Below are 21,372 nucleotides of genomic sequence, written 5' to 3' on the forward strand. Positions count from 1 at the left end.
CTGCTTTCAATCATTTTTCCTTTAATTTTTGCCAATTTGATTACTGTGTGTCTTGGCATGTTTCTCCTTGGGTTTATCCTGTATGGGACCCGCTGTGCTTCCTGGACTTCGGTGGCTATCTCCTTTCCCATGTTCGGGAAGTTTTCGACTATAATGTCTTCAAATATTTTCTCGAGTCCTTTCTCTCTCTCTTCTCCTTCTGGGACCCCTATAATGAGAATGTTGTTGCATTTAATGTTGTCCCAGAGGTCTCTTAGGCTGTCTTCATTTCTTTTCATTCTTTTTTCTTTGTTCTGCAGCAGTGAATTCCACCATTCTGTCTTCCAGGTCACTTATCCGTTCTTCTGCCTCAGTTATTCTGCTATTGATTCCTTCTAGTGTAGTTTTCATTTCAGTTATTGTATTGGTCATCTCTGTTTGTTTGTTCTTTAATTCTTCTAGGTCTTTGTTAAACATTTCTTGCATCTTCTCGATCTTTGCCTCCATTCTTTTTCTGAGGTCCTGGATCATCTTCACTATCATTATTCTGAATTCTTTTTCTGGAAGGTTGTCTATCTCCACTTTATTTAGTTGTTTTTCTGGCGTTTTATCTTGTTCCTTCATCTGGTACATAGCCCTCAGCCTTTTCATCTTGTCTATCTTTCTGTGAATGTGGTTTTTGTTCCACAGGCTGCAGGATTGTAGTTCTTCTTGCTTCTTCTGTCTGCCCTCTGGTGGATGAGGCTATCTAAGAGGCTTGTGCCAGTTTCCTGATGGGAGGGACTGGTGGTGGGTAGAGCTGGGTGTCGCTCAGGTGGGCAGAGCTCAGTAAAACTTTAATCCGCTTGTCTGCTGATGGGTGGGGCTTGGTTCCCTCCCTGCTGGTTGTTTGGCCTGAGGCGACCCAGCACTGGAGCCTCCCCGGGCTCTTTGGTGGGGCTGATGGCAGACTCTGGGAGGGCTCACGCCAAGGAGTACTTCTCAGAACTTCTGCTGCCAGTGTCCTTGTCCTCACGGTGAGCCACAGCCACCCCCTGCCTTGGCAGGAGATCCTCCAACACTAGCAGGTAGGTCTGATTCAGTCTCCTATGGGGTCACTGCTCCTTCCCCTGGGTCCTGATGCACACACTACTTTGTGTGTGCCCTCCAAGAGTGGAGTCTCTGTTTCCCCCAGTCCTATCGAAGTTCTGCAGTCAAATCACGCTAGCTTTCAAAGTCTGATTCTCTAGGAATTCCTCCTCCCTTTGCCAGACCCCCAGGTTGGGAAGCCTGACGTGGAGCTTAGTACCTTCACTCCAGTGGGTGGACTTCTGCGGTATAAGTGTTTGTGAGTCACCCACCCAGCAGTTATGGGATTTGATTTTATTGTGATTGTGCCCCTCCTGCTGTCTCATTGTGGCTTCTCCTTTGTCTTTGGATGTGAGGTATCTTTTTGGTGAGTTCCAGTGTCTTCCTGTCGATCATTGTTCAGCAGTTAGTTGTGATTGTGGTGTTCTCGCAAGAGGGAGTGAGAGCACGTCCTTCTACTCCGCCATCTTCCCTCATTGTCCATCATTATTCTTTTTAGTGTGCAAATTGTCCCATTTGGCCAGTGGGGTCCCTTTAAGCTGGCTTCTATGTCCTTTTGCTACGTTCCCATCCATTTTGAGTTCTCTCTAGCTTTGTGGCATAGGCGATGTTCCATTTTCCCTTGAACTTTCCTTTCCCCAGACCTGGAATCTACATTTACGCAAGGAGCCCTGTATCTTTTAGTTGGGACAGAGATTTAAAAACCAAAATATAAATGCCATCTGCCATTATTTCTAGACCTTTCAGTGGCCAGAGCTAGAGATGTGTGTTTGTGTATATTTTTAGTATTTTCATACAGTTTTGTATATACAGTTACATATGTTTTATACACATACACAGTGCTTCATGTTAGTGATTGAGATTGTAGTTAAAAGGTAAAATTGAGTGCCTACTTATTGTATTCAGCTTGCCCGCATCACTGTCTTAGAAAAGGCGGGGGAGAACTCTAGGTCTGTGCTGCCTTTTGAGTCGGATGAGGGCCCTAAGTTTGGGTTTCCGTACAGTGTCACTGAGAGGGAACCTTTTCAACACAGAGCCTGTGCCGCGAGCCAGGTGTGAGCCAGTCTGCGGCACAGCTGACCTCCCTCTCAGCATCGTGTTTGTTCTTCGGGAGTCAGTACAGTGTGTGTGAGCTGTCGAGGTTGCAGGGCAGAGGGGCAGGGGTTCCTGGGAGGAGGCGGGTTTGGGCAGGAGGGCAAGGTGGGTGAAGGTGGAGGCAAAGAGGGCCTGCAAGGTCTGGTGCCCCCAGAGAGCTGGTGGGAGTCGTGCTTTCCTGAGCTGGGGCAGAAGTGTGCGCTGATTTACTGAGCCACAGGCACCTTGTCCCCGTCCTCGGCTTCCGGGAGGGAGGTAGACTGCCTGAACTTAGCAAGTGACAGTGTCCTCAGTGGGGAGACTGGGGCTTCTACCGCTACGGTGAGAAGCAGAACTCTCCAGGTACCCTCGGTGTATTTATAACCATCCACTCGGGTGATTAACATAGAGTATCAAATGCCTTTAAAAATAAATATTTTTGAAACAGATGTTCTTAAGAAGCTATTTGCTATATTTACAAATTAAAGTAGATATGCAAAGGTAGTAGATATGTGTTTGTGATTTTCAACTCTTGGTTGTTGTGGGGTGGGTGTATTTTAAAATTTTTGGCCTTGTTTTTTTTTAACTCTTAATAGAAAAGCTCGCAGACCAGGTGATGCAGAATCCTCAAGTTTTGGCAGCTTTACAGGAACGACTTGACAGTGTCTCCCACACTCCTTCAAGCTACATCGAGACGTAAGTATGCCGTGAGTGAGACGACGCAACTTTAAGAAACAAAGAAAAAAACCTCTCCTGGTTCCTTAGACTAGGAATAAGTATGTTTTTCATTCAGTAGACCTTGCCTGCTGAGAGCCAGGCTCTGGGGTCCCGAAGGTGAGTGCTGTGGTCAGAGCCTGGTAGAGGCTACAGGCCTGTGGCCAGGGTAGTGCGGTGTGTGTCAAGTTATGGGCGAGTGTACGGTGCCAGCCTGTAGGGTGAGAGGCCTTCACAGGTCCCGTGAGCAGGCGGACTGGGGCGTCAGCAGGGGGCGGAGGTACAGGCACATGGGGGCAGTGCTTTCTCTTCATGGTGTCTCCTGGTTCGCTAAGAGACCCAGTCCGGCCCGGCTCACCTATGTGAGCCTGCAACACCGAAACGTGGCTTATTTGGACGAGGTCTGTGTCTTGGTTGTATTCACAGAGAACACCATAAGAATGCCCACCCTTCGAGCCCTTGGACCACTCTTCTCGGGGCCTGGCTGTCTTCCTGCCGAGGGCTAAGCTGCTCGGGGCTCCCCTCCTACAGCCAGTGCACGGCTGGCTCTCAGAGCGTCACCCCGCACGCACGCTGGCTGTCCCGCGCGGGGCTGGGGATGTTGTCACAGAGTGGGCACGCTTGGCGTCTGCTCTGCCCGTAGAGAGGGTTCTTCGAGGGGGTGACCCAGTGGGGAAGGTTCTGTGAAGTGTTTGCAGACTAGATCAGTGGGGTGTGGTGATGCTGGGTGCAGGTAGGAGAGCTGAGCATGAGTGGTGATTTCTAGTTTCTGGCTTCAGAAACTGGGTGAATGGGCTGGCATTCGCTGAGAGGAAACGGAGGGGAGCGAGGTTTTGTGCGATAGAGTTAGTTCCACGTTCCGTGCTGTACGTGATGTGCCTGTTGTGGGGAGAAGAACTGTGTGTAGTTACTCTTACTGTTTGGAGGCTGGCTGGGGAGGATATCTGGGTTCAGTTGGCTTAGAGGTCCTTGTATTTTTACTCCATTAGGAAGATTTGAAAGTTCGGACATAACGTTAGGTTGTGTAATTAATGTAGAAAAGAAGTACAGATGTTAATGTATTCAGTGTTATTAAATTCTTACTCTGCTTTTTCCTTGTTCTCTCACTAGCAATAGTTGTAGAACGGTTTCTGTAGTTGGCAGTCTGTGGTGAAGGACCTTTGTCCAAACTGTGCCGTGGGTATGATTATACCAGGACAGGGTCCTTTGTGATTCAAGGCTTTTCCACTACAGTTGACCCTCTGTAGCCATGGGTTCCCTGGGTTGTGCATCTGCAGATTCAACCAACTGCGGATCAAAAATATTGGGGGAAAATTTTTCCAGAAAGTTCCAGAAAGCAAAACTTGAATTTGCCGCACGCCAGCAACTATTTACATAACATTTACATTGTATTAGGTATGGTAAGCAATCTAGTGATGATTTATAGTATATGGGAGGATGTGCTTAGTGTGCAAACACTGTACCATTTTATATAAGGGACTTGAGCATCCATGGATTTTGATATCCATAGGGTTCTGGAACCAGTTCCCCTTGATGGCTGTATTTTCTAAACAGTGCTGTGCTTGGGAGCTGCCTGGTACTGTATACCATTAGACTAATGCCAGCCCTGCCCTTGAGGAGTCAGCCCACGTGGAGGAGGACTCAGAGGGCAGGACCTAGGCCCACCAAGGGGGATAGTGTGGTTCTTTGTGGGGCCCAGGAGTCTGCTCTTTTTTTTTTTTAAATTAATTTATTTGGTTGCTCTGGGTCTTAGTTGCGGCAGGCGGGCTCCTTAGTTGCGGCATGTGGGCTCTGGTTCCTGACCAGGGATGGAACCTGGGCCCCCTGCATTGGGAGAGCAGAGTCTTAACTAACCACTGCACCACCAGGGAAGTCCGCAGGAGTCTGCTCTTTGTTCCAGATTGTGACTAAGGGCTTCAGGTTAAACAAATCATTTTAATGGGTTTAAAATGTTTTTTCCCTTCTGTTTTATAAATGTAAGGCATACAAACTAAAATGTTTCTTAGAAGGTAAAAAGTATCAAAGGGCTAAGGAGCTGGTAGTTGTCTGACTCTCGACTAGAATGCACGCCTTGTCTCTGTCGTCTCTGGTTTTTCCCTCGCTGTGTCAGCAGGAGCTCGTCCTGTGGTGCTGAGTATTCCTTGAGGACATGGTTGTGGACAGGCCCTGTTTCAATCCTGCTCATCTTGGCATTGTTCCCAGTCTTCCACTTTTACAAATAATATATCAGTGGTCACGCCAGCACATAAACGTTTGGTTATTTCCTTAGGATAAAGTCTTAGAAGTAGATGCAAAGAATATTTTCAAGGTTCTTGTTTACCCTTAAGAAAGATGTGTCAATTAGAGGGCCTCTGCCCTCAGCCTCATCAAACCTGGGAATTTAAAAAATTTTCTTCTCTCTTTTATTTAAAAAAATTTTTTTGGCTACACCTCGAGGCTTGCGGGATCTTAGTTCCCCGACTCGGGATTGACCCAGGCCCTCGGCAGTGACAGCGCAGAGTCCTAAGCACTGGACCGCCAGGGAAGTCCCCCCTGGGAATTTTTTTTTAATTGCCAATTTGGTAAGGAAAAGACAGCAGTTCTTTTAAATTTACATTCTTTTGGATATTTTATGAGATTGGACCTTTCTTCCGTGTTTGATTATTTGTATTTTTTGTGAATTATCTTTCAGCTTCCTCCTCCGCCACCACCCTGCTTTTGGTGGGGGGGCGGGGAGGTGGTGTTTGTCCTTAATGATTTTTAGGAGCTCTTTTTCATGGTAAGGGTGTTAATTCTATGTTAACGTTAATTTATTTTAGTAAAAAATAAGCATGCTACCTTATTTTGCAGGCATATGGATGTTTTATTTTTTATTCCCTCTCTTTTAGTTTACCCAAAGCAGTAAGAAGAAGAATCAATGCACTGAAACAGCTTCAGGTGAAATGTGCTCATATAGAAGCCAAGTTCTATGAAGAAGTTCATGACTTGGAAAGAAAGTATGCAGCATTATACCAGCCTCTCTTTGACAAGGTAGGGAACTCTGTTAGTAAATTTAATTAGTATATTTCAGATACTTCTTTAGGCAAAACATCCAGATGTACCCAGTGAATCATTGAATGTTACTCTTTTTATTTTTTTCTTAACATCTTCATTGGAGTATAATTGCTTTACAGTGGTGTGTTAGTTTCTGCTGTATAACAAAGTGAATCAGCTATACATACACATATATCCCCATATCTCCTCCCTCTTGCCTCTCCCTCCCACCCTCCCTATCCCACCCCTCTAGGTGGTCACAAAGCACCGAGCTGATCTCCCTGTGCTATGTGGCTGCTTCCCACTAGCTATCTGTTTTACATTTGGTAGTGTATATATGTCCCTGACACTCTCACTTCGTCCCAGCTTCCCCTTCCCCCTCCCCGTGTCCTCAAGTCCATTCTATATGTGTGCGTCTTTATTCCTGTCCTGCCCCTAGGTTCTTCAGAACAATTTTTTTTTTAGATTCCATATATATGTGTTAGCATACGGTATTTGTTTTTCTCTTTCTGACTTACTTCACTCTGTATGACAGACTCTAGGTCCATCCACCTCACTACAAATAACTCAATTTTGTTTCTTTTTGTGGCTGAGTGTTATTCCATTGTATATATGTGCCACATCTTCTTTATCCATTCATCTGTTGATAGACACTTACATTGCTTCCGTGTCCTGACTATTGTAAATAGAGCTGCAATGAACATTGTGGTACATGACTCTTTTTGAATTATGGTTTTCTCAGGGTATATGCCCGGTAGTGGGGTTGCTGGGTCGTATGGTAATTCTATTTTTAGTTTTTTAAGGAACCTCCTTGCTGTTCTCCATAGTAGCTGTATCAATTTACATTCCCACCAACAGTTCAAGAGGGTTCCGTTTTCTCCACACCCTCTTCAGCATTTACTGTTTGTAGATTTTTTGATGCTGGCCATTCTGACAGGTGTGAGGTGATACCTCATTGTAGTTTTGATTTGCATTTCTCTAATGATTAGTGATATTGAGCATCCTTTCATGTGTTTGTTGGCAATCTGTATATCTTCTTTGGAGAAATGTCTATTTAGGTCTTCTGCCCATTTTTGGATTGGGTTGTTTGTTTTTTTGATATTGAGCTGCATGAGCTGCTTATAAATTTTGGAGAGTAATCCTTTGTCAGTTGCTTAATTTGCAAATACTTTCTCCCATTCTAAGGGTTGTGTTTTCATCTTGTTTATGTTTTCCTTTGCTGTGCAAAAGCTTTCAAGTTTCATTAGGTCCCATTTGTTAATTTTTGTTTTTATTTCCATTTCTCTAGGAGGTGGGTCAAAAAGAATCTTGCTGTGATTTATGTCATAGAGTGTTCTGCCTATGTTTTCCTCTAAGAGTTTGATAGTGTCTAGCCTTACATTTAGGTCTTTAATCCATTTTGAGTTTATTTTTGTGTATGGTGTTAGGGAGTGTTCTAATTTCATTCTTTTCCGTGTAGCTGTCCAGTTTTCCCAGCACCACTTATTGAAGAGGCTGTCTTTTCTCCATTGTATATTCTTGCGTCCTTTAGCAAAAACAAGGTGACCATAGGTGTGTGGGTTTATCTCTGGGCTTTCTATCCTGTTCCATTGATCTATATTTCTGATTCTGTGCCAGTACCATAGTGTCTTGATTACTGTAGCTTTGTAGTATAGTCTGAAGTCAGAGAGCCTGATTCCTCCAGCTCCGTTTTTCTTTCTCAAGATTGCTTTGGCTATTCGGGGTCTTTTGTGTTTCCATACAAATTGTGAAATTTTTTGTTCTAGTTCTGTGAAAAATGCCATTGGTAGTTTGATAGGGATTGCATTGAATCTGTAGATTGCTTTGGGTAGTATAGTCATTTTAATAATGTTGATTCTTACAATCCAAGACCATGGTATATCTTGCCATCTGTTTGTATCATCTTTAATTTCTTTCATCGTCTTATAGTTTTTTGCATACAGGTCTTTTGTCTCATTAGGTAGGTTTATTCCTAGGTATTTTATTCTTTTTGTTGCAGTGGTAAATGGGAGTGTTTCCTTAATTTCTCTTTCAGATTTTTCATCACTAGTGTATAGGAATGCAAGAGATTTCTGTGTGTTAATTTTGTATCCTGCTACTTTACCAAATTCATTGATTAGCTCTAGTAGTTCTCTGGTAGCATCTTTTGGATTCTCTACGTATAGTATCATGTCGTCTGCAAACAGTGACAGCTTTACTTCTTCTTTTCCGATTTGGATTCCTTTTATTTCTTTTTCTTCTCTGATTGTTGTGGCTAAAACTTCAAAACTATGTTGAATAATAGTGGTGAGAGTGGACAATCTTGTCTTTTTCCTGATCTTAGAGGAAATGGTTTCAGGTTTTCACCATTGAGAATGATGTTGGCTGTGGGTTTGTCATACATGGCCTTTATTATGTTGAGGTAGGTTCCCTCTGTGCCCACTTTCTGGAGGGTTGTTGTTGTTGTTGTTGTTTTTTAATTAATTAATTTATTTATTTTTAATTATTTTGGCTGTGTTGGGTCTTCGTTTCTGTGCGAGGGCTTTCTCTAGTTGTGGCGAGCGGGGGCCACTCTTCATCGCCGTGCGCGGGCCTCTCACTGTCGCGGCCTCTCTTGTTGCAGAGCACAGGCTCTAGAGCGCAGGCTCAGTAGTTGTGGCTCACGGGCCCAGTTGTTCCGCGGCATGTGGGATCTTCCCAGACCAGGGCTCGAACCCGTGTCCCCTGCATTGGCAGGCAGATTCTCAACCACTGCGCCACCAGGAAAGCCCAGCGGGGGCCACTCTTCATTGCTGTGCGCGGGCCTCTCACTGTCGTGGCCTCTCGTTGCGGAGCACAGGCTCCAGACACGCAGGCTCAGTAGTTGTGGCTCACGGGCCCAGTTGCTCCACGGCATGTGGGATCTTCCCAGACCAGGGCTCAAACCCGTGTCCCCTGCTTTGGCAGGCAGATTCCCAACCACTGCGCCACCAGGGAAGCCCCTGGAGGGTTTTTATCATAAATGGGTGTTGAATTTTGTTGAAAGCTTTTTCTGCATCTATTGAGATGATCATATGGTTTTTCTCCTTCTATTTGTTAATATGGTATATCACATTGATTTGCGTGTAATGAAGAATCATTGCATTCCTGGGATAAACTCCACTTGATCATGGTGTATGATCCTTTTAATGTTCTGTTGGATTCTTTGCTGGTATTTTGTTGAGGATTTTTGCATCTATGTTCATCAGTGATATTGGCCTGTAGTTTTTTTCTCTGTGACATGTTTGTCTGGTTTTGGTATCAGGGTGATGGTGGCCTCATAGCATGAGTTTGGGAGTGTTCCTCCCTCTGCTATATTTTGGAAGATTTTGAGAAGGATAGGTGTTAGCTCTTCTCTAAATGTTTGATAGAATTCGTCTGTGAAGCCATCTAGTCCTGGGCTTTTGTTGTTGGAAGATTTTTAACCACAGTTTCAATTTCAGTGCTTGTGATTGGTCTGTTTATATTTTCTGTTTCTTCCTGGTACAGTCTTGGAAGGTTGTGCGTTTCTAAGAGTGTTTCCATTTCTTCCATGTTGTCCATTTTATTGGCATATAGTTGCTTGTAGTACATGATCCTTTGTAATTCTGCAGTGTCAGTTGTTACTTCTTCTTTTTCATTTCTAATTCTATTGATTTGAGTCTTCTCCCTTCTTTTCTTGATGAGTCTGGCTAATGGTTTATCAATTTTGTTTATCTTCTCAGAGAACCAGCTTTTAGTTTTATTGATCTTTGCTATTGTTTCCTTCATTTCTTTCTCATTTATTTCTGATCTGATCTTTATGATTTCTTTCCTCCTGCTAACTTTGGGGGGTTTTTTGTTCTTCTTTCTCTAATTGCTTTAGGTGTAAGGTTCGGTTGTTTATTTGAGATGTTTCTTGTTTCTTGAGGTAAGATTGTATTGCTATAAACTTCCCTCTTAGAACTGCTTTTGCTGCATCCCGTAGGTTTTGGGGCGTCATGTTTTCATTGTCATTTGTCTCTAGGTATTTTTTGATTTCCTCTTTGATTTCTTCAGTGGTCTCTTGGTTATTTAGTAGCGTATTGTTTAGCCTCCATGTGTTTGGTTTTTTTTACATATATTTCCCTGTAATTGATATCTAGTCTCATAGCGTTTTGGTTGGAAAAGATACTTGATATAATTTCAGTTTTCTTAAATTTACCAAGGCTTCATTTGTGACCCACGATATGATCTATCCTGGAGAATGTTCCATGAGCACTTGAGATGAAAGTGTATTCTGTTGTTTTTGGATGGAATGTCCTATAAATATCAATTAAGTCCATCTTGTTTAATGTATCATTTAAAGCTTGTGTTTCCTTATTTATTTTCATTTTGGATGATCTGTCCATTGGTGAAAGTGAGGTGTTAAAGTCCCCTGCTATGATTGTGTTATTTGTCAATTTCCCCTTTTATGGCTGTTAGCATTTGCCTTATGTATTGAGGTGCTCCTGTGTTGGGTGCATAAATATTTATAATTGTTATATCTTCTTCTTGGATTGATCCCTAGATCATTATGTAGTATTCTTCTTTGTGTCTTGTAATAGTCTTTATTTTAAAGTCTATTTTGTCTGATATGAGAATTGCTACTCCAGCTTTCTTTTGATTTCCATTTGCATGGAATATCTTTTTCCATCCCCTCACTTTCAGTCTGTATGTGTCCCTAGGTCTGAAGTGGGTCTCTTGTAGACAGCATATATATGGGTCTTGTTTTTGTATCCATTCAGCCAGTCTGTTTCTTTTGGTCGGAGCATTTAATCCATTTACATTTAAGGTAGTTATCGATATGTATGTTCCTATTACCATTTTCTTAATTGTTCTGGGTTTGTTATTGTAGGTCTTTTCCTTCTCTTGTGTTTCCTGCCTAGAGAAGTTCTTTTAGCATTTGTTGTAAAGCTGGTTTGGTGGTGCTGAATTCTCTTAGCTTTTGCTTGTCTGTAAAGGTTTTAATTTCTCCATCAAATCTGAATGAGATCCTTGCTGGGTAGAGTAATCTTGGTTGTAGGTTTTTCCCTTTCATCACTTTAAATATGTCCTGCCACTCCCTTCTGGCTTGCAGAGTTTCTGCTGAAAGGTCAGCTGTTAACCTTATGGGGATTCCCTTGTATGTTATTTGTTGTTCTTCCCTTGCTGCTTTTAATATTTTTTCTTTGTATTTAATTTTTGATAGTTTGATTAATATGTGTCTTGGCGTGTTTCTCCTTGGGTTTATCCTGTATGGGACTCTTCTGCACTTCCTGGACTAGATTGACTATTTCCTTTCCCATATTAGGGAAGTTTTTAACTATAATCTCTCCAAATATTTTCTCAGTCCCTTTCTTTTTCTCTTCTTCTTCTGGGACCCCTATAATTCGAATGTTGGTGTGTTTAATGTTGTCCCAGAGGTCTCTGAGACTGTCCTCAATTCTTTTCATTCTTTTTTCTTTATTCTGCTCTGCAGTAGTTATTTCCACTATTTTATCTTCCAGGTCACTTATCCGTTCTTCTGCCTCAGTTATTCTGCTATTGGTTCCTTCTAGAGAATTTTTAATTTCATTTATTGTGTTGTTCATCATTGTTTGTTTGCTCTTTAGTTCTTCTAGTTCCTTGTTAAACGTTTTTTGTATTTTCTCCATTCTATTTCCAAGATTTTGGGTCATCTTTACTATCCTTACTCTGAATTCTTTTTCAGGTAGACTGCCTGTTTCCTCTTCATTTGTTTGGTCTGGTGGGTTTTTACCTTGCTCCTTCATCTGCTGTGTGTTTCTCTGTCTTCTCATTTTGCTTAACTTACTGTGTTTGGGGTCTCCTTTTTGCAGGCTGCAGGTTCGTAATTCCTGTTGTTTTTGGTGTCTGCCCCCAGTGAGTAGGGTTGGTTCAGTGGGTTGTGTAGACTTTCTGGTGGAGGGGGCTGGTGCCTGTGTTCTGGTGGATGAAGCTGGATCTTGTCTTTCTGGTGGGCAGGACTGCATCTGGTGGTGTGTTTTGGGGTGTCTGTGACCTTATTATGATTTTAGGCAGCCTCTCTGCTAATGGGTGGGGTTGTGTTCCTGTCTTGCTAGTTGTTTGGCGTAGGGTGTCCAGCACTGGAGCTTGCTGGTCGTTGAGTGGAGCTGGGTCTTAGCGTTGAGATGGAGATCTCTGGGAGAGCTTTCGCCGTTTGATATTACGTGGGCCCGTGAGGTCTCTGGTGGACCAATGTCCTGAACTCTCCCACCTCAGAGGCACAGGTCTGACACCCAGCTAGAGCACCAAGACCCTGTCAGCCACATGGCTCAGAAGAAAAGGGAGAAAAAAAGAAAGAAAGAAAATAAACTTATTAAAATTAAAAATAAAAAATAAATTATTAAAAATAAAAAAATGTTTAAAGTAATTTAAAAAGAAGAAGAAAAAAAGAAGAGAGCAACCAAACCAAAAAAGGAATTCACCAATGATAGCAAGCGCTAAAATCTATACTTAAAAAAAAAAAAACAAAAAAAAAATGCTCAGACAGAACCCTAGGACAAATTGTAAAAGCAAAGCTATACAGACAAAATCACACAAACAAGCATACACATACACACTCACAAGAGGAGAAAAAGGAAAAAAATATATATATATATATCTCTACATATATTAAAAAAGAAGGAAGACAGCCACCAAATGAATAAACAAATCTACCAGTGATAATAAACTCTAAATACTAAACTAAGATAAACATAAAACCAGAAACAAATTAGATGCAGAAAGCAAACCCCAGGTCTACAGTTGCTCTCAAAGTCCATCGCCTCAATTTTGGGATGATTTGTTGTCTATTCAGGTATTCCACAGATGCAGGGTACATCAAGTTGATTGTGGAGATTTAATCTGCTGCTCCTGAGGCTGCTGGGAGAGATTTCTCTTTATCTTCTCTGTTCGAACAGCTCCTGTGGTTCAGCTTTGTATCGGCCCCGCCTCTGCGTGTAGGTCGCCTGAGGGCGTATCGCTCAGACAGGACGAGGCTAAAGGAGCAGCTGATTAGGGGGCTCTGGCTCACTCAGGCCGGGGGGAGGGCGGGGTACGGAATGCGGGGTGAGCCTGCGGCGGCAGAGGCTGTCGTGATGTTGCACCAGCCTAAGGCGCACCGTGTGTTCTCCTGGGGAAGTTGTCCCTGGATCACGGGACCCTGGCCGTGGCGGGCTGCACAGGCTCCCGAGAGGGGAGGTGTGGATAGTGACCTGTGCTTGCATACAGGCTTCTTGGTGGCGGCAGCAGCAGCCTTTGCATCCCACGCCCGTCTGTGGGGTCCGCACTGATAGCCACGGCTCGCACCCGTCTGTGGAGCTTGTTTAGGCGGTGCTCTGAATCCCCTCTCCTCGCGCACCCCGAAACAATGGTCTCTTGCCTCTTAGGCAGGTCCAGACTTTTTCTCGGACTCCCTCCCGGCTAGCTGTGGCGTACTAGCCCCCTTCAGGCTGTGTTCATGCAGCCAACCCTAGTCCTCTCCCTGGGATCTGACCTCCCAACCCCCACCCGTCCCGGTGGTGAGCAGACAAGCCTCTCGGGCTGGTGAGTGCTGGTTGGCACCAGTCCTCTGTGCGGGGAATCTCTCCGCTTGGCCCTCTGCACCCCTGTTGCTGCACTCTCCTCCGTGGCTCCAAAGCTTCCCCCTGCCCACCTCCCGTCTCCGCCCGCGAAGGGGCTTCCTAGTGTGTGGAACCTTTTCCTCCTTCACAACTCCCTCCCAGAGGTGCAGGTCCCGTCCCTATTCTTTTGTCTCTGTTTTTTCTTTTTTCTTTTTTCTTTTGCCCTACCCAGGTACGTGGGGAGTTTCTTGCCTTTTGGGAAGTCTGAGGTCTTCTGCCAGCGTTCAGTAGGTGTTCTGTAGGAGTTGTTCCACATGTAGATGTATTTTTGATGTCTTTGTGGGGAGGAAGGTGATCTCCACGTCTTGCTCCTCTGCCATCTTGAAGGTCTCCCCGAATGTTATTCTTTAAGCCCCAAAACTTAGAATCTTAAGCTATAAAAGCATCCAGTTTTCAGTCTTTTTATACACATTATTTACAAGTTCACTGTCTTTACTCTCAAGTTTCTGAGTAACTGAATGTAACGCTAAGAAGATCTTGTTTTTACTTAGAGAAGGGAGTTCATCACTGGTGATGCTGAGCCGACAGATGCAGAATCCGAATGGCACAGTGAAAACGAAGAGGAGGACAAGTTGGCCGTAAGTTTTTTTAATGAGTGCCGCTTGTGTTCTGTTTTAATGGTGTTAGAAATAAGATGGTTTTGGGTGGTGACCTAGTGGTTAGGATTTGGCGCTTTCACTGCCGTGGCCTGGGTTAAATCCCTGGTCTGGGGAACTGAGATCCCGTGCAGCGCGGCTGGTGGGGAAAAAAAAGAAATTTGATGGTTTTCTTTTACAAAGAAAAGAGCTCCTAACAGTAGGTGTGGCTTCAGCCTTAGGTTGGGTGTTTAGATTTCTTTATGACAGTGAAACCGGACAGCTTGGTTCTGTTAGTTAATGCGGTGAGCCAGACACAGTCCCCTTTCTCAGCCGTCGGTGGCACCTCTGCACAGTGGTGCAGTGAGATAAGGGATCAGGGGAGTGGAGATTAAAACATCAGAAGAAGTCTTAGTCGAGAGAAAGCAAAGACCCACAAGGGAGAGCACCGCTGTGTCTAGAAGGGCAGGTACTGGAGGGGGTGGGCTGTGGAGGGGAGAGCACATTGGAAACACCCATGCCACCCTGCTCGGGGACCAGCGGTGACAGTGAAGTAGCCCCAGGGCACCTCGCCGCTTACATTGCTAAACGGTCCTTTTGGTGACGTGCCCTGTCCATCACCTGCTCGCAGCCTTTTTTGGTGACGGGTATCATACCAGTGCCACGGAAAGTCCCAACACAACAAGGTGAACTTTGTTGGCCTGATTTTACACTTGGGAGTGGCTTTTCTATCCTATAGTGTAAACTTCCGGGTTTTATGTTTTTGTTTTTTTAAGTGTATGTTAGTTTTGGTAGCTATATATCTTTCTGATCTTTTAAAAACATGTAGAATCTGGTGTAGTTGAAGCCATGCCTGTGGATCAGTATAGTTGTGAATCAGTTCTTCATTGTGCGAGGAAAATCTGCCCCTGTTAACTTAAAAAGCCCCTTGTGATCATGTCCTCCTAAGAATCACATGTCAGGCCCGTGATGTTAGAAAAGACTACCCTCCTCATGGCCACGTCGCCTTTCTCGTCACCCCCCTGATGTTTGCATGGTGCCTCTGTCCCGACATCTCCGTATCCTTGGACATGCAGCTTGTGGGGCAGTTTCTTGGTGCGGGAGATCCTGGAGCGTCCCTCTGGTGGTGATTATCCCAGGAGGGGCAGCGAGCCAGCGCTGGGCAGCCTTCCCCAAGTCGGGGGGCACTGTATCAGCTCTGCAGCTCTTTCCCCTTGATCTAAAATTACATCCTGGAGTTACATCTGGCTGGAGTGCCTTAAATGCTTTGTTCCTCAGAGACGTTGGAAATTGTGATGGGCACAGTGGTCTTGGAGATGCAGTTTCAAAGAGCAAGGGTTTTTGATAGAAGTTTACATGGGATTCTGAAAATATGGTCTGTATTAAGCCATTCAATTATTTGTAAAGTTGTTGCTTCATGATAAGTATCCAATTTTGCATCTTTATTTTTCTAGGGAGACATAAAAAATAAAGCAGTCATAGCGGAAAAAGAAGAAGCAGCAGCAGAAGAGCCAAACCCAAAAGGAATTCCAGAGTTCTGGTTTACCATCTTCAGAAATGTAGATATGCTAAGTGAATTAGTTCAGGTAAGCACACAGGCACATTCCCACTTTATAGAAGACATTATTTATTTGTGCACTTTTAACAGCATGTCTAGCAGTTGTTGATTGTGGGTGGAAAGGCGCCTTCTGTGACCATAACTCAGAGGAGTCAGGGTCCCCGGGAGGCCTGGCTGCAGCTGGAGCCCCCGTGCGCCCTCATGTAGCGGCCCTCTCGGAAAAGCCTGCCACACGGAACCTCAGCCAAGCTTAGGGTCGCTTTGCCTCTTGTAAAGTGTCTGTTGTCTCACCCCAGGAAGCATGTTAACAGATTGCAGACCCTTCTCTACCTCACAGTGATGTGGACAAGTGAGAAGAGTGAGGACGAGGGGCGGGAGTGGAGGAGTTGATACTGAGCGGTGAAGTGTGTGTGCGTGCGTGTGTGTGTACACATGTACCCATGTGTGCGTTTACACACAGGCGCACGCTCGCTGGCACGCGGTCTTCTGTTTTGATTGATTTTTGAAATTTGAAATGGGCCTGTTGTGCCGCCTTGCTAGTTGTACAAATATTTAACAAGTTGCTAATAATTTCTAATCATTTTCCTTGAAAAAGTCTTTTTTTTTTTAAATGGGAATGGCCAAACTTTCTTTGTCTTGCCTTGTTGAGCTTTCTCTAATGAAATGGTGAACCAATTAAAAGGTAACAAATGTGACTCTCCCTGAGCTGAGTTATGGTAGAAGTTTCCAGAATTCAGAAATAGGTACTGCTCAGAAGTCCACAGAGGGGGTCATTTCTGCATTTGGACTTATTCCAGACGGGTCAGCACAGTGCTTTTATATCAGAGCACGGCCACAGGTGGCGTGCAGCTAGCTCGCTCTACTGCAGTTTGCAGAGGTTTCACAGCTGCAGTTAGAATGGTTCCAGAGAGTTGCTGCGTTGCTGTGTCTGCTGCCTGCCTTGTTGAGTGCTTATGTGTAAGCCAGAACTGAAGAAAAGGTGGAGGGGATGAGTTTCTTACTCCGCTTCCAGACAGGGGGAACATTTAAAATACATGACTTAACAATAGCCTGTGTTTTCTTGTCTCATATGAAAAGGTGCGGTTTAAGACTGCTAGACCATTGGGAATTCCCGGCGGTCCGGTGGTTAGGACTTGGCACTTTTACTGCCAGGGCCCGGGTTCAGTCCTTGGTTCGGGAACTAAGATCCCATAAGCCGAGCGGCATGGCCAAAAAAAAAAGAAAAGAAAGAAAGAATACTAGACCAAGAATACTAGAAGACTAGAATGCCATGAGCCAGAAATTTATTGGGAAAATTGAGTAATATATGCTAGAACCAAATTCTCACCCTGCCTGTATGTTAGTCACTTGGGCAACTTTTAAAACTAAATAGCAGCATCAGTGCCTCCCCACCCCCAGGTCAGCGAGAGTTTGAGGTGTTGTAGACGCTCTCTCATGATTCTGATGTACCCCCAAGGGTTGAAAATCCCCATGCCGGCAGAGCAGATGGAGAAGGGTGTGTGTACCTGTCACTGGGACGTCTCGTGGAAGTGCAGGCTCTGAGTCAGTAGGTCTGGGTGGGGCCTGAGGATCTTCGTTTCTGATGTGTCCCCCAGGTGACGCCCGTGTTGCAGGTTGGGGGCGCACTGTGAGTGGTGACAGGGGTGTCATGAGGTAGGCTTTTTGGTGCCAGTTAGGCGACTTGATTGGGAGACCTGGCTCCCGGTGTTGCCCGGCCAGCCAGTTAGTAACCCAGGGATGGCGCTGCTGCTTTGTCTGTAGCATGTCTTTGGTTTGGGGGGTAGTGGTACGGTCAGCTGTACTTGAATGAGGTGTCTCTTCCCGTTCTCCCCAACACCTCTGTCTTAGCGTCAGTGCTTCAGTATTTATGCCACACAGTGTCTCGCTGCTTTTTGTCTTACAGTTGTAAAAAGACGTGTCATTTTTTGAGTACTCATTTAGTATGCAGAGAGTGATGAAATGTGGTTTGGGCCGTTTATAACCTGAAGCAAGTAATGGTAGTAGGTTCCATTTTGGTCAGACGTTAAATCCCAAAGGTGGGCTTGGCTGTAGGTCCTTGGGTTCTCTGTTGGTGGTGGCCAAGATAGGTCCAAAAGCAGAGTTTTGAAACTTAGGGAGAGCAGCTTTAAATCAGTCCCTGAGTTGCTTCCACTGTTGGCCCTGAGTTTTGAGCCTGCTAACTTAGGGCTTTCCGTTCTGGTCTGGGCCATAGAAGGTCCTTGGCCCTCAAGGCGTGCGGCTCTTAGAGGAGATCTAGAACATGATGGCCGTCTCCTGGCTCTGGGGTGGTACCAGTGGGTGCTGCTAGTTTGACTGCAGTGAGCTTGAAGATCCCAGTGCCGTGTATTTGGAAAACGTACTGGTGATACGTTCGCCTTGGCGATTCTAGAACTAGGCATACGTGCTCAGTCAGTGATACACGTGATCTTGGAGCCAAGTGTTTTCTGGTTCTAGAATTTAGGATTTGACATCTCAGACTGATGTGGCCTTCTTTGAAAACTGTTTTGGACTTACTTTTTGTCTAGAGACTTGGAAGGTGCCTTTGTTACTGCTTTTTTTTTTTTGGTTTGTTCTATGCAGGCAGACCTCGGAGACATTGTGGGTTTGGTTCCAGACCCCTGCAATAAAGTGAATGTAGCAGTAAAGTGAGTCACATGAATTTTTTGGTTTCCCGGTGCGTCATAAAAGTTAGGTTTACACTATACTGTAATCTATCTATCAAGTGTGCGATAGCATTTTGTCTCAAAAATGTACGTACCTAAATTTAAAAATACTTCATTGCTAAAAAATCCTAACCATCGTCTGACAATGCAGGGTTGTCACAAACCTTCAATTTGCAACAAGAACAACAAAAAAAACAAACCAGAAAACCCACCAAAATATCTGTGAAGCACAGTAAAGTGAAGTGCGTTAAACGAGGTCTGCCTGTGATGTAGAAAGAATTTAAAATTGGGAAGTTGGTAGTTATCAGGCTCAACGGAACCTCAGGAAATCCTTTTGGTCCAGTCCCCAGACTTCCAGGGTGAAGTGACTGTTTCACAAATAAAGCACCTCTCGTGAGTATGTGGTCACTGGGTTTCAGGTCCTGTGATTTTTTTTTTCTGAGTTTTTCTCAGTTGGCCTTTCTCAAATGACAGGCCCTGGTGAACTTCTGTGTTTGCATAACGATGACTCGTAAAGGCATAGAGCCATCGTTAGAAGCTCTTCCATAGTGCCTGCCATTAGGTCTCAGACTTGCTTTGTGAGTGTCCTTGACTGTGTTTGTTGGATTTGGGATATTTATCGCCACGTGCCCTAAGCGGGGGGAATTGGCTGCCAAGGTCAGTAGCTTGTCCCGGCATTTCTTCTGATTCTCTTAGGAGATGCTGAGGACCCACAGTCTTAATTGATGGCATTTCTGACCCCGTCTGTACTGGCAGCTGGTGGGGCTGTGAAATCAGTCAGGGCTCTTGCCCCTGGCAATGAGTGCGATACCCTTCTGCCTTGGCATTGGTGGTTACCAGTGCTCTGTGCCAGACAAAGGTGGCACCTCATTGCTGCCACTCTAAGACTGCTAATGACTGAACAAATTTGGGTGGCTTCCTGGGAGTGACAAGGACAGAATTCCAACAGGGCTAATTATCCAGTATCTAGGAGTAGATGCAACCGTGACTCAGTGAGGACATGTGTGCTGCCTGTAAAAGCTCACCAGAACTTTCTTTTCTTCTCTTTATGCTTAGGAATATGATGAGCCAATCTTGAAACACCTGCAGGATATCAAAGTGAAATTTTCAGACCCTGGGCAGCCTATGGTGAGTACTGGTTGTTTGAACTCCTGGCTGGTGTCAGAAAGGGTCAGGCCACTAAGGGTAAAGGGCTTGGAGCCAGAAATACACACCCGGCCACTCACTTGTTGGGTCACTGGAGTGAGACGCGTATTCTCACATCGCGTCCCTGGGCCTCACCCGGCCGTGTGCACAGCCGGACAGTCACTCAGTCCACCAGCTGCTCGGGGGCAGACGCGGGGGCAGGCGCAGGAGGGGACTTCTTGGACGTGGCGTCCGCTGTGCCATGCTGTGGCTTCTGGGATAGTCTGTTTCCTCTGTCAGATGGGGTGATGTCATCCTTCTCCTGAGTGTCTCCCAGGTTTGTGAGGATGGACTGTATGTAAAACAGGCTGCAAAGGATGGTTGGTACGTATTCAAATATAAGCAGCACTTTAACAGAAATCCAAGATACTAGTGAAGGAAATGGACTAGGTTTTACCTTTAAGAATAACTGCACATAGATAAGACTGAAAAACTGTTTCCCTGCTCTTTGATTTGTCTTGAAGCACATCTTTCCAGAATGCTTGCTCTCGTGGGCTGCCTGCCGGTTAGTGAGGGGAGTCTGACCTAAGCCAGCCTGTCCTCTTCTGTGAAGCAGCCTTGAGGCGGTGATGCCTGAGCTGGGGTCCTCGGGGAGCACTGTTCGTGACCGCCCGGTCTGCCTGTGGCTGGTGGGTTCCATTCCAGTGCCACAGCAATTTCAGCACCACACAACTGACCGCCTGCCTGGTGGCTCTTGGTTTCAGGTCTTGAAGACACAGTGCCTGAGGGCTGTGGGGCTGAGGCCCGGTCTCTTCCCCCTTCCCCACCACAGAGCGGTGTGAGGGGGATTCCCTCTACCTTGGCCTGCGGGTGATGCCTGCTGGGGGCAAGGGGTGGGGGCGCACACACCTGTATCTGTCCCTTTCCTGGTCTGCTCCACTCTGGAGGTGACATTCGCATCCCTCTGCAGCTGGGGTGTGGGCACCAGCCGGAGTGATGCCTGTTCACAGGTTGGGAGTCACTCTGGTAGCTGAGGGAGCCCCTTCTTTCCTTCCGCACCCACGTTATTGCAGTGCCTTCCTCTTGTCGATTTCTTCCCAGTAATCGCTCCTCACCTGTGCGAGGCTTGGCCACAGTGTCCCCTAGAGGCCTCCTGTGGCAGAGTGCTGTGGTTTGCTGTGATGGGTGTGAATTCTCTTTCCCTCTCTGTGTGTGTGTGTGTGCATGCGCGCGTGCACGCGCACACCTGTTTGATGATTCCCTTGGTCCATTCCCTTTCTTCCTCAACCCATTTGTCTTATATTTTCCTTGGTCTCTTCCATGGCTAATAGACAGGCTGGAGCCCTAGCTGTGGTAGACTCTAAGCCATTGTGAAAGTCATATGTGCTTGTATAAGAAAACTTAGAAAGTACAGAGAAGTGTACAGAACGCTCTGCACTCTGTCTTTTAGAGATAACTATTAGCAGCTTAGTGAATTCACCCATAGTTTGCCCTTTTTAAACTTATTATGAAATGGGGGCTTCCCTGGTGGCGCAGTGGTTAAGAATCCGCCTGCCAGTGCAGGGGACACAGGTTCGAGCCCTGGTCCGGGAAGATCCCATGTGCCGCGGAGCAACTAAGCCCGTGCGCCACAACTACTGAGCCCGTGCACCACAACTGCTGAAGCCCGCGCTCTAGAGCCCGTGCTCCACAACAAGAGAAGACACCGCAATGAGAAGCCTGCGCACCGCAACGAAGAGGAGCCCCTGCTCGCCGCAACTAGAGAAAACCCGCACAGCAACAGAGACCCAACGCAGCAATCAACCAATCAATCAATCAACAAATAAATAAATAAAATGTCTAAAGAAAATAAAATGAAACCGCCTTACTTCAGAGTGAAACACAGCCAGGGTGTTCGCCCCTCCCCAGGGTCACTCTTCAGGATCACCGTGTTTGTACCTCAGCAGAGTGGGGTCCTAGTGTGTGGACAGTGTCACGCTGCTCTCTTCACCTCATGCAGGCCCCACGGGGTGGAAGACAGTTGCTGC

General features: G+C 45.5%; 1 protein-coding gene across 4 annotated transcripts in view; it reads left to right on the forward strand.

Moving 5' to 3' along the window:
* Positions 1–21,372, forward strand: part of NAP1L4 (nucleosome assembly protein 1 like 4) — a 66,706-nt gene that overhangs the window by 29,068 nt on the left and 16,266 nt on the right. For all 4 annotated transcript variants that reach the window (XM_082477698.1, XM_082477697.1, XM_082477695.1 and 1 more), the window contains 5 exons: positions 2,718–2,817; positions 5,703–5,844; positions 13,916–14,002; positions 15,454–15,585; positions 19,277–19,348. In XM_082477698.1, coding sequence (XP_082333824.1) covers positions 2,718–2,817; positions 5,703–5,844; positions 13,916–14,002; positions 15,454–15,585; positions 19,277–19,348 — 533 coding nt within the window. The remainder of the gene's footprint in view (positions 1–2,717; positions 2,818–5,702; positions 5,845–13,915; positions 14,003–15,453; positions 15,586–19,276; positions 19,349–21,372) is intronic.

This window comes from Balaenoptera physalus (genome assembly GCF_965194825.1).
Source record: "Balaenoptera physalus genome assembly, chromosome: 10".
Lineage (NCBI taxonomy): Eukaryota > Metazoa > Chordata > Mammalia > Artiodactyla > Balaenopteridae > Balaenoptera > Balaenoptera physalus.